The sequence below is a fragment of the Prinia subflava genome, chromosome 8, assembly GCF_021018805.1.
Source record: "Prinia subflava isolate CZ2003 ecotype Zambia chromosome 8, Cam_Psub_1.2, whole genome shotgun sequence".
Classification (NCBI taxonomy): domain Eukaryota; kingdom Metazoa; phylum Chordata; class Aves; order Passeriformes; family Cisticolidae; genus Prinia; species Prinia subflava.
Genome location: NC_086254.1, coordinates 18330120 through 18343558, shown reverse-complemented (window position 1 = coordinate 18343558; position 13439 = coordinate 18330120). Strand labels below are relative to the sequence as shown.

Genomic DNA, 13439 nt, shown 5'->3' with positions numbered 1-13439 from the left:
GAAGTGAAATTTCCACCAGGTGCATTCTGCACCGGGTCGTTTTGGAATTACCACTCATGTCTGCTTTATAAAGTATCTGAACAAAATAAGTACTAGATTTTTGGTATAAAAATGACTATTGAACAACACTACTAAGAAAATACTACAAAGCACAGAGATAAAATAAACTCAAAGCCAATATGTCCAAGTAATAAATGCAATATTTGGGATTTTTAGTGCAGAAGTCTCTGCTTTGGCCTGTAGTGACACAAAAAGGGACCCAAGGAATGGGACAGGCCCAGTTCTGCACCCTGCAAGGGCATTTCTTGTCACCATGTCCTGCTTGGGCTGGTTGTTTCTGCTGTCTGGCTGGAAGTTAATTCTGCTGTGAGGTTATTGCTCTTTCCTTGTTGGCAAACAATGATCTCATAAAAGTTGTTGGGAAAAAGGGAGCCCAGGCTAGAGTCAGAGGGAAAACAAACCAGGGTGGGCCAAAAAGGCTTGAAATCCTTTCCCTTCCCTAGATGGATATCTGCAGTGAGGTAGAAGAAAAACATGGAGAAAAGTTGTCTTAATTCTGATAGTGTTGCCTCATCAAAAAGAAATATATCTCATGTTGCTGTTTGTCACTTCATATTTTATAATTTCCCGTTAGTTACAGTCTCCAAATTCTCAGTATATACAAGTAATTGTTTTCTTCTTGTTGTTAGAGGAAAAAAACTTAAGCATAGCATCGTTTATTTTAATTATTTCCCCCCGATTTATAATTTTTGTGGGATGTAGCACTCTCTTCATTCACTAAGGAATATGGAAATTTTTTATTCATGACTTATCTTTGCCCCCAGCGTGTCGATTCCATTGCTGAGGTGTTTCTCACAAACATGCAAGATTCTACCCTGAATTTGGAAACTCCGCTGGCTTTTTCAGCTTCACCACTCTGTGTCACAGGCTGGGTTAGGTGCAGGAGCCTCCTCCTGGGAGGGGAGCAGCTCTGGCGTGTGTCTGGAGGTTTTGTGGGGATAACGGTGATGAATCATCAGTTAATACCTGTCAAACCCAGGTAGTCACAAGAACCCTTCAATATGCCCCATATCGACTCCCTTCTTGTTCCTCGGCATCTGAATCCCATTAACAGCTGTCAAAACCTGGTAAACTATTTATATGCTTTCACAATTTGTTTAATTGGATAGTTAGGAAATGGCATACAAGAAAAGCTTTCCTTTTTCCTTTTTTTTTTTTCTTTTAGTCTGGCTGAACATCTGTAGCATTAGGGGCTCATTATCTCTGAATTGGCACAGCAAATCAGCAGCATCATTAAAATGCCACATTAAGATGATTAAGTTTCTTTGTTACCCAGTTGACTTTTTGCATGTGCTGAGGATTTCACGATTATGACCCCACTCCTTGTAAAACACTTGAGCTACATCACCCTTTCCTGCCGTTGTCTTTAATGGCTTCTGGGTTTTATTCCTCGTGCTTTTCCAACCGCTCCTGGTAAACTTTGCTTAACAACAGGACAAAACTTATGTTCTCTCCTCTGTATTTGATGCCAAAGTCTCAGATTAAATGGAGAATTTGGGGGGGTTTCCCTCTGAAACTTCCTCCTAGAGAAAACAGCTAAGATTCAGAAACCCTCCAATTTGCCCTAATTATTTGGCTGTCTTGACATTTTTATTTCTGCATTTTCAGCCTGGAGAAGACAGATTGTGTGGAGGTGTCAGAGCAGCCATCTAGTGTCTGAAGGGACCTAAAAGGAAACAGAGAGGGGCTCTGCTTCAGACACAGGAGCGACAGGACAAGAGGGAATGGCTCTAAGCTGAAAAAGGGGAAATTCTTGTTGGATATATGGGAGAAAATCCCTCCCTGTGAGGGTGGGGAGGCTCTGGCATGAGAACCTGTGGCTGCCCCATCCCTGGGAGTGTCCAAGGCTGGGCTGGACAGGGCTTGGACCAACCTGGGAGAGTGGAAGGTGCCCCTGCCTGGGGCAGGGGGTGGGACTGGATGAGCTTTAATGTCCTTCCAACACAAACCTTTTGTGATTCTATCATTTTATAGAGCACACACAAGCACTGTTTGGGTGGTGACTCAGTCTGAAGTTGCCACCGCAGCTTTATTTTGGATTTTTTCCAGAACCCATTGTTTTTACAATGTTTCAGGTGAAACAAAAATATTACTCTGGAGTATGTCTTTCATCTTGTAATCATCTCCCCAGGAAATGAAACCATGTGTATCAGCCTTAACGCATCACACCAGCACTTTGTTCTGTAAAAGCTGCAGCTTTTTTTTCCTCTGTGTATATTAACTCCATGAAGCGCCTCAAGAAAAATAGTTCCCTGGCTTGGACTCCATGAATGCTTTTTTTTTTCTCTTACAACCTCTTTACTTGCCTAATAGAAGAGATGATAGCACTTATTTCTTCCACTGAGGGAACTTTGTTAGTGTTCTTAGGGATAATTGTGTTTTTCCTTAGTTAAATTTCCCTGTTCTACATGAAGTCACAGCTTCCTTCCTCTTGATTAAGGCAGACCAGCCTGGAAACTCCCTGATCTAATAAAATATGTTGATATGATTTTTAAGTGACAGATACAAACCTTCCCCACAGCTGCCAATCTCCTGATCACATGGTATTCCCTGTGCACGCCAGTACAGAGAAAAGTCTAGGCAGAAAAAGTCATCTGGTGGCTCCAGACTCTGCAATCTTTTGGTTAATTTTAGTCCAACCTATACCAAGCTATTTTTTCTTCAGACTGCTTTGCACCAAAGCTGTCTCCTGTCTGGCTGTCAGGAGGTGAAACAGCCTCTAAACTTAACAGGTGAAAAAATCCTGATGCTTCTAATTTATATTTGGGTTAAAAAAGCCTCTTTCCTTGTGGCTTCTCCTGGTCCCGGTCATCAGAAGGTGAATTTTTCTGTGAAAGTCCTTCAAATACCTACAGAAAAACACTTGAACTTTGGATGCCATGGACAGCTGAAAAAGCCCCTGGGTTTAACAGAGGCAGTGATGGAAAAGCCTTGATCAAAACTCAGGTGCATCTTCCTCTGCTATTACAAGGAAACACAAGCCTCACATGCAGTATGGAAACAGCAGAAGTGATTATTTTCCATGGTGGAATCACAAAATGATTTGTCCAGTTTGCACCAGTCCCCAAGGTTGTGCCAAACCAGTGCCCACGCTGTGCCACACATGCCCTGGCACAGCTCTGGAGCTGTGAGCCAAGAACTGTGGTGAGAAAGAGCAGCAAACAGCACAGAAACCTCCACTGGAGGCCACAGCTTGGCCTCCACTGCTGCACAAGAGTGTGTGATGCAGACAAAAGGTGAGACGTTAAGTAGAAAGTGGGAATTGAAATTGTTTCTGAAAGCACCCACAAGGTGCAGCTGCACCGGGTACTTCCTTTTACCATGCTGGGGCAGGATGTAGCAAATTATTTTGGAACGGCCTCCTTTTGAGAGGGAGAAAAAACAACCAACCAACCAACTAATGAAAAAAAGCTTTTTTTTTTTTTTCCTGGGAAAGGGATGGGTGTTGAAATCTGCTTTCAGCAACTGGCAATCATTTTTCCTTGGAATTATGGAAACGGTTGTATAAACTAATTTTGAAGGAGTCTTGATAGCAAGATCACCCTCATACCCTTGGACATGGAGTTGGCAGCAGAAGCACCTGCAGAGGAAGCCCTGTTTCTGCAGAAGCAGGAATCCATGGGATGTGAAACAGAGCTGGTTCTGAAGGATCCACAAAGGAAAACAGAGCATTTTTGGATGAATCTGGAGCTCCCTGTGATCCCCCTGAGCTCATCCAGGACTGGGGCAGCAGGTCCCAGCAGCAAAATCTAAATATTTTCCAGGATAGGGGATAAAAACACACAGTATGAGAGAAAACCCCTTTCTTCTATCAATATCCCCATCCAAGGAAAGCACAAGAGGGATCTCAGAGTTTTCCGCACTACTGTGGGGTCTTGTGCAGGACAAAGAAACCATCAGACACCAATTTCCCCCAGCTCAGCCCGAAGTCAGGCAGATTGGCAGGGCTTAACACAGCCAATTAGGACAGAGGAGTGAGTTTCTCCCTAAAATGTGGCTGAAAATTTTGAGTTCATGAAAGTTCAGGTTGCCAGATCTTTCTTTTTCAACGTTGCTTTTATGTTGCCACCTCATTTTCACTACCACCCATTGTTTGTTCTCGGCACTTGATGTGGTTTATTACTCAGAACCAGAGCTAATACATATTCAGCAGTTCATGTTCTGTACTTTGGAGAAAGCACAAGTGATTCTGTGCCAGGTTTGAACTGTCTAACCCTCGGCTGGAGGGAGAAGCAGGTGGCCAGAGAAGAAGACTTTCAAACAGGAAGCCGTGTGCTGCATCTCGTGGCGCTCGTCTTCACTCGGTAGCTTGAGGCACAACTTGATTTTCAGCCTTCGTTTGTCTCTTGTCAGAGCACCATGGAGTGGTTTGGGTTGGAAGGACCTTAAAGCTCATCCAGTCCCACCCCCTGTCCCAGGCAGGGGCACCTTCCACTCTCCCAGGTTGGTCCAAGCCCCTTCCAGCCCAGCCTTGGACACCTCCAGGGTTGGGGCAGCCACAGCTTCTCATGCCAGGGCCTCCCCACCCTCACAGGGAGGAATTTCTTCCATATACTCAACCCAAATTTTCCCTTTTTCACCTTAAAGCCATTCCCTCTTGTCCTGTCACTCCAGCTCATGTTGAATTGTCCCTCTCTGCCCCCTCTGTGACCCCTTCAGACACTGGAAGGTGCTTTGAGGTCTCCACACAACCTTCTCTTCTCCAGAATGAACAGCCCCAACTTTCTCAGCCAGCTTGAATTAGAAAAGAGCTATCCTTCCAATTATTAAGGATTTTAATGGAAATGCTGGTAGTGTTGGAGTTAATTGTGGAAAGAAAATTCAGCACCCTAAGTTGGGAATCATCAACTGTTTATACAGTGTGCTTGCATTTTTTTCTCTGTTAGTAAATCATTAGCTGCCTGTTACATCCACCTTTTTCATGGAGCTGCATTTATTTAGGAAATGCCTTTGGATTCCTCTGGACTGGTTACAGGTCTGGGAGCCTGGTTTAATGCCACGGATGTGATCTTCAGGAGGGGCCAGAATCTTTGCCACATCCTCACAAAATTACTTCAGGCAAATCTTTTGGTATTTCTGGGATACATTTATTTATCAGGAAACCCTTACTCTGCCACTGCTAGTTTTACTTACATAGTGAATCAAGATTATCAACTGCTCCTCACACATCTGAGAGCTATGGATAAAAACTGTGATTTGCAAGTGAAAACTAGGATTATTGATTAGGTTTAACTAGTGAGAATCTATCCCATGGAAGAACTGGAAGTCCTACACTGATCAGACATATTTCCCTAGCTTGTTCCAAGCACCAGAAGTTCCACAGGAAGGTATAAGTTATACGATATAATTACCTTTTTTATTTTGTGTCTTTCTGTATTTCCAGTTCACAGAAGCAACCTGAAATGCTGATTTCTATAAAAATAATAATTGTGAGTGGTGTGAAAAAGTGTTTTCTTGTGAATCCTGGCTAGTAATTTCAGGAGATGTTTGTACTGTATTATACTTTCATAACCTGTAGAAGGAAATTCTCCATCAAAGATAATTACCAAGCAGGTTAATTGCTTTCAAGGGTTATCTCACTGTGAGTATCACTAGGTGTGTGTGACCAGTGAAGTTTCACATCTCAACTCCATTTCTTCATCTGCTTATTTCAGTAAAACTTTTAGGAAGATTGATACTGTCATTTGATATGATTTTTAGAACATTTCTTTCTTAAGGTACTTCACTGTGCATAAGATTAGCCTTTTTTCACTCCTGTGCTTTGTTTTACCTGCAGATGATGTGATTAAAGTGAAAGGTGAATACAGTGAAAGAGAGGAGAGTGCTTTAAATTCCGAGCCTATGGAAAACCTGGAAGAATCTGAACTGCCTTACGCATATCCCAGAGAATATAACGAATATGAAAGCATTAAACTGGAAAGACACTCGGGTTCATATGACAACGTCAGGCCAGCTAGTGGAAAGATGAATTGTGATATCTGTGGATTAGCCTGCATTAGCCTCAATGTCTTGATGGTTCATAAGCGTAGCCACACTGGTAAATATCCCTCTGTTGTTCTTGTAAGAGCTGGAGTACTGAAAAGATGATAATTTTTAACCTAGACTAGTTATTTAAAAAAAAAACCAAAATCAGGGTTTCCTTGTTCCATCCTTGAGACCACATGTGATCTTTATCGAGTTACTCGCTGTTCTGTGCCTCACTTTACCCACCTTTCTTCTTATCAGGATTGAATATTATTAAAAGCAAGCTGGTGAGGCATTTTAAGACTTTTGGATGAAAGGCACTATGTAATGCAGTATTTCTGGCACAAAGCAAAAGTTAATTTGGTTTTGTGCTGCCATTTTCAGTCTGTGTATAAATTCCTCTCTGTGCCATACTTTGGCAACAAACCAATGAGCATCTTAAGTTTCAGCCTGCAGTAAGATAAGACTTTTCTTCCTTCTAAAAATTGCTGGCTTGTTGGAATCAGCCTCCTCCGGAGCGCTTCTTTCCGTGGAAGAACTGTGCAGTGCTTTCCACAGCCCTACATATGCTACGAGCAGCTCTGACACCAGAGCTGCACCTCCCTCCCACTGAAGTCACACTCTGTGTGTTTCTATAGAAAGAATTCAATCCAATATCTCATTCTTTCCTCTCCCAAAAAGGCAGAGGACAGCATGATACCCACGTAACCATTAAATGTCCTTTTCTGTATGTCATTTTAAGGTGAACGGCCATTCCAGTGTAATCAGTGCGGAGCTTCCTTTACTCAGAAGGGAAACCTCCTCCGCCACATTAAACTACACACAGGGGAAAAACCTTTTAAGTGTCACCTGTGCAGTTATGCCTGCCAAAGGAGGGATGCGCTTACGGGTCACTTAAGGACACATTCTGGTAAGTGACTTCACAGGCACTCCATGTGTTTTGGATGTGTGTCACTGGGACACTCGGTGTGGAAAAGACAGTCAGCAAGGTTTGCTCAGCCTGTGAAGAGCTGTGACCACTCACTGGTGCTCCTGGAATCAGCTCAGGACTGGCTCTGCTCTTGGTGTGGAGAGAGGGGCCACGGGAATCAATGTCACAGCCCACAGACCTGCTTGCACAAATAACTCCATGGTATTTTCACAGAATCACTGAATCGTTTTGGTTGGAAAAGAGCTCCAAGATCGTCAAGTCCAACCTTTGACCCATCACTGCCTTGTCAGCTCATTTTCATATGAGTGGAGCTGGCTGTGCCAGCAAGTTCTGAACTTGAGGAGAGTGTGAGACGTGCTGGGACTTCCTCCCATCCCATTCTGAGCTAGGAGGAAAATCCCAGGAACACAATGGCAGGCAGATAACTATTGCCACCCCACTGAGGTGTAGTGCCTTTCATCTGAATCTCTTAAAATGCTCAGCAGATGTTTCTTCTCAAGCCTGGTAGGGTGTTCTGTCCATTTTACAGATGGGGAAATGGAGGCACAGAGCTGAAGTGACTTGGATAACAAGTCAGGTATAACTCAGTCTTAGCTGCCTCAGTTCTGCAGAAGCCAGATTGTGCTTGCCCTTGAATTTGTTTGTATCCTGTGTTCTAAATGGGGCTCAGAAAGAAAACCTTGATTCTAAATGATAGATGTTATCTCTGCACTGCACTGTACAGAAAAAAAGTTCAACCTCACAAAGAATCAAAGTCAAAAATAAGCTTATCTGCCAAGGATAAATGAGATTCTGATTTAATCAAGACCAGCAGTGCCGTGCTGTCGCCCACCAGTACAATGCTATAACCACCACTCTTCAAGAAAGACAGTGTTTTAGTGGTCTCTTGTGGTTATTTTAATTATTTTATCATTTCTTTTTCTAGTGGAGAAGCCATACAAATGTGAGTTTTGTGGAAGGAGCTACAAGCAGAGGAGCTCGTTGGAGGAGCACAAGGAGCGGTGCCGGACTTACCTGCAGAACGCTGGCATGTGTGAGGCTGGTGAGTTTATCACATTGCAGTGGTTTTGGGGTTTTGGTACATTACAGGGCTTAGAAAAGGGCATCTGGTGAGCTGTTAACCCACAGCCTGAGAACAGCTTTTCCTACACTCCTTTTCAGTAACCTGAGGGGCTATAACCTAAAGGGCTGGTTGTTCGTAGCCCTCAGGCAAGTAGTTAGAGTTTGCTTTTGTTTTAATCACTTTTTTCTTTAACAGTTAGCTTGTGTAAAGCAGCTAAAATGTATCCAGCATTTCTGGAGGTGATGCTCAGTGAGTTAAATTATTCCTACATGAATGCTTTTACATGGCTAATTTTACAGGATGAGTTGTTGACAACTGTTGTTCCTGTCTCCGTGTGTTTGATGGTTCCTTTTCTTTAGAATAATATAAGTATAGTTTCTGGTATAAGAACTGTTAGAATTTGCAGCAGTTTCAGTGGACTGGATCCAGGGCATGAAAAGGGAGTGGTATCCCAAAAATCACTGACAGATCAGCTTAGGAGGGAGTGAGAGGTAAAGAGCTGCTTTGAGAACAGAGCTGCCTTTGGAAAAGATGAAAGGTATCAAAATACGTGTTTTTCTTATTTTCCATTTTGCAGTCTCAGTTGCTGCAGTTCCAAAATACTTTGGTGAAAAATAATCACCGTAAATCTTTGTCCTTGCTTCACCTGAAGTGTTGTAATCCTAAAATGAACTGTGTGATTTGAGTCTCACAACACACCAGTAAGTCAGGAAAAAAATTGCTCTTCCCATTCAGAGTCAGGGAGTGGCTGTGACCTCCCAGAGGATTCTATGACTGATCTAAGCAGAGCTAAGGCTGCAATTGCAGAATTCAGGCTCCCATCTTTTGCAAAGCAGCCTTGGAAAAACACCAACTAATGGAAACATGGAATCACAGAGGATTTAGGTGGGAAAGGACCTTGAAGATCATCCAGTGTCCCCCTCTGCTATAGGTAGGGACACTTTTCACTAGCCCAGGTTGCTCCAAGCCTTGTCCAACCTGGCTTTGAACACTTCCAGGGATGGGACAGCCACAGCTTCTCAGGGAAACCACTTCCATCCCCTCCCCACCCTCACTGGGAGGAATTTCCTCCTAATAACTTTATCACCAACAGTGAGGACAAGATTCTGCAGGAATCATCACAAGCCAGGCCTAAAAATCAGTGTGAAGAACCATTGGTATGAGATGAAAAGCTTGGGTACAGGAATCCCTACGCTGTGCAGAGTGAGTAGGTTGGTGTTTCAAGCTTTGTGACACATGCAGGAAGCCTCCCAGAAAACCATATTTAACTAAGTGTTTCATGGAGGTTTTTAATAGTTTTTTGGGGGGCTCTCTTCTTGTCAGCAAGTGACATATTTCTTAGGGCATCAGTAAAAGTAACTGGTTATCAGCTCATCGGCAAATTTTGGGTTTTGTGAGAAGCCTTCCACACTGTAACTTGTGGTTTGTGCCTCACATCATGGCAATCACCCAACACGTCCACCCATGAAAATGGAAAACACGAGACCTGCTGCAGGTTTCTGCTTTGAAACTCTTCTCGTGGTTTAGATGCATTTCAGAACAGCAACATTTCCCCCCTTGTGCCCAGCCTGGGGTGCAGTCCTTGCTGCAGGCAGCCTTAACTGGTCACAGGGAATGTAAATTCCCAATGTGCCAAGAGGTGGCTGCTTCCCTGCCTTGGAGACCTTCACACCCTTACACACATTGCAGTGTGTTAGGGAAGCAGGAATTTTTATGAAAAATGGGAACTCCTGGGACGTTTCCATCCAATTCCCTGGTATCAACAGGATGTTGGGTGATAGAACCAGGGAGAGGGAATGCTGGAAAGACTCTCAGGAGGTCATTTACTACATTCCATTTTTTTTTTCCCTTAAGTGTAGCTCTTTGCATTTGTGTTTAGTAAACATCCTCTTTCCATTACTGACCCTTTCCCTACTTCTCTGCATCACATTGAATTTTGGTGTTTTTCTGAATTCCCCTCAGGCTTCTCAGCTAGGTCTGGTGGAAGATGTCCCTGTCCATGGCAGGAGGGTGGAACTGGATGACCTTTAAGGTCCCTTCCAACTCGGACTATTCCACAATTCTAAGATTTTCATGTGGAGTCATCTTTAGACACAAAAGTGCTCTATGTCCCTTCATTCCTAACTGACTAAAATATTTTAAAGCATCAGGACAGTAGTGCTATGCTTGCATGTTTCAGATGTGGAAATATTTCTAAAAAAGAAGTTTAATGTAACAATATTGTTGGAGCATTGTCCCTGATAACCATCTCTCTCACATTGTTCTCATTGCACAATCACCCAGCTCTGTTCCACTCTCCCTCCTTGAGTGACCACACAGAGATGCTACAGGAAGCAATGCCTCTAGTTTCAGCTTTGTTCTTGAGGGCTTTGCTACCAATATCTGCACATTCTAAAAATTCTGCTCACATTGGTTGGTGTGGCAGAAACCACACTATGGGAACAGCTCAGTGCAGGGTGAGTGCTGCTGTGTGCTTGGGGCTGGGACAGCAGCCGCTCTCTCTCCAGCTGCAGGGTGACATGGTGGCCCAGAGATGGATGTCCCGTGCCTGGAAATGTTCAAGGACAGGGCTTGGAACAACCTGGGCTGGAGGAAAGTGTCCCTGTCTCTCAGGGTTGTTGATTCCCTGAGATTCTCCTCGGGGTTGGTGTTCCCCAAGGTGCTCAGGGTTCCCCCAGGGTTGCTGTTCCCTGGGTGTTTCCCCTGGGTTGCTGTTCCCAGAGTTAATCAGGTTTTCAGTCTTCTCTTTGCCCTGAGTGTTTCACACCAGAGGTAGAGATGACAAGCTGAGTCCCCAGTGCACATTTCCAAGGTTTTTATTCTTCATTATCTCAGTTCTGTCCCAGCTCTGCAGGGCGTCCCCAGCAGAGCAGGACACGCGGGGGACTGGGTGGATCAGAGAGCCCCTTATGTACAGTACCCCTGACCCAATCACCGTCCAAAACGTGCTTCTTATTTACAAAATTGTACCAATGCCTACTACCTATGCTAACATGTCAGTTCTACTCTAAGCCAATCTCTAAAACCCAACTCAGCACAAGATGGGGGACGAGAGCAAGAACAAGGAGCACAGGGGCTACTCCCCAATTCCTCCATCTTGTCTCTTCAGCCCCATATGCTAAGAATCCTAATTTCTATATTTATATTCTATAATAAACCATCCACTACTTATTTTAAATTCTTAGGATTTGTGATTCTTCCTGCATGTGAGTGTTCACTCCCATGGACAGGAATCAGAGTCAGTGTCCTCCTGGGATCTGTGTGGGTCTAACTGAGCCCCTTGGACAGATCCCAGACCCCCCTGTCCGGTCTCCAAACCCTCCAGGGTGGCCAGAGGGATGTTCTAGACTCCAACACCTGTCCATGACAGGGCTGTGGTACAGGGTGATCCTTAAGGTCCCTCCCAACCCAAACCACTCAGTGAACCCGTGGTGGCCAGGGGACAGCACTGCTTGGAGAGGTGGCTCCTCACCCAGCGCTCACAAAACAACAAAAAGAGTCCTTCACAATGGATAATTCACAGTGGCAGGAAAATGATCCTCTGGAAGAATTTTATCCAGGCAGGATTGCACCTGAAATGTACACTGAGACAGGCAGCAGCACTGGCAGCAGCATGCAGACCTCCAGAGGGGTCAGGGAAGAGCATCCTCAGCCTTGTGCTCCCTGAGCAGGAGAAGGGTACCCAGCTTGAAAAATGATGAGATCAACCCCATCTTCATACCAAATAAAATTCCATGCTTAGCAGCTCAACTCCCCATGTAGTTCCAGAGTCACTGAGCAGACCTGACCAAGAGGAACTAGGGGATTTATTTGAGCTGCAGAGCTTCTTTCAGCATCTTCAGAGGGTTTTTTAACTTTCTGGCCCTGCAGTTGCACCATCAGAGCCCTGAGCTTGCAGGATAACCCAAGATCCCAGGCTGTTGTACATTCAGTGCTTTGGAAGTTGTGATTTTCTGTATTGTTTTCTTCTCAGTGTAATTTTGAGCAAAGCATTTGACCATTTCTGTTAGTCCAGCCTGAATTTTATTTTTAGATCCATGTTATAGTGAGATAATTAGTTATTTAAATCACTATGTGCAGTGGAATCATCCAGAGGGAGGATAACTGAAGAGGGACACAAGGCGTGATTACTTCTCTATATTTGAGAAGCCTTTAGAGAATTTGGACTGATTAAAAAACTGTTTCCTAAATGCTAAATATTATTCTTGGATTGTTTAATATGTGATCTAGAAGAAAAAGTTGGATGAGCTAATTTTCAGTTACTTTCTGGGTACAGAGAGCAGTGTTGTGGGTGAGAACCTGTATAACCACCTCTATCTCACTGGGACCAGACACTGTTTCCCTAAGGCTGGGTTGTGAAAGTGTCATCAAAAACCTTTTGTGGCCCATAAATAGAGATTACTTTTTCTTTAGGAAAAAATAGCCAGTAGCAAGGAGTCAAAAATCTTAATGTGAAAGCAAAAACCCCTCAGCATTAAAATAAAAGGACAGAGAACCATGAAGCTGCAAGATTGATTCTACAGAAGTCCCAGAAGATGTTATTTAGGTCAATAGTTACTGTCTCTGCAGATCTCCTCTGAGGAAAGGCTCTGTTATCACTGCAGGGAGCCCTCGTCTGCCCTCCTGACATTAATTTAACAATTAAAGTTCCCTTGGTGGCACATAAATAATGTTGACAAGTCATCCCTGATGTGCTACGTGCAGTGTGCTCCTGGGGCTGGGAGGGCCAACAGCAGCTCTGTGCTGAGTCCTGCCAGGATAGGGGGAAAGACCCTGAAAATGAGGAATTAAAGCTTTACTAGAGCAACCCATGGTGCTCAGAGTGCAACTCCTGGAGGTAAAGACTGAGAAAAAGAGGAACCAGAACAACAAAATCATAAAAACAAAGATCTGGCAGGGAGCAGGGAGCTGCTTTTACGATATGGGTGAATTGTGTTTTCTTTATTTTTTCTTTACGAAGAAAAAAGTACCTTTTTGAGCACACTGCATTACTTGTATTATTTTGTTCAGGGTTGTTGGGGTTTTTTAAATTAAGATTACTGTTGCTAATGACTTATGCAATGATCCAGCCAAGATTATGAAGCTTTGGGGTTGGGGGTGGTTCAAACCTTGGACTACAGTCATCTGAAGTTAATATAAAGATGCATATTCCAGGCTTTGGAGCATGAGAATTAAACTGAAATCTTGTCATTAAAAACCCTATAATTTTCAAGACCAAACTAGAGCTCCTGGCCCAAGCCCAAGCAGGTGATTCCACCCTACCTCCTTCCCTTCCCCTCAGAGAGTCACCTAACCTGGTGTTTTGTCTCACTTTGTGCAGCTCTTACATCTCATCTAGGTATTCATGCTGGGAGCAGGGATGAATATATTTATTTGGAACCTCCAAACACACTGGGGTAATTTGGAATAAAACTGAGACTA

General features: G+C 43.8%; 1 protein-coding gene across 4 annotated transcripts in view; it reads left to right on the top strand.

Moving 5' to 3' along the window:
* The window catches only part of IKZF3 (IKAROS family zinc finger 3), a 37011-nt gene that overhangs the window by 14785 nt on the left and 8787 nt on the right, over positions 1-13439 (top strand). For 2 of the 4 annotated variants that reach the window (XM_063403778.1, XM_063403777.1), the window contains exons 4-6: positions 5837-6097; positions 6767-6934; positions 7881-7997. In XM_063403778.1, coding sequence (XP_063259848.1) covers positions 5837-6097; positions 6767-6934; positions 7881-7997 — 546 coding nt within the window. The remainder of the gene's footprint in view (positions 1-5836; positions 6098-6766; positions 6935-7880; positions 7998-13439) is intronic. The other 2 variants (XM_063403779.1, XM_063403780.1) reach the window with 2 other exon arrangements.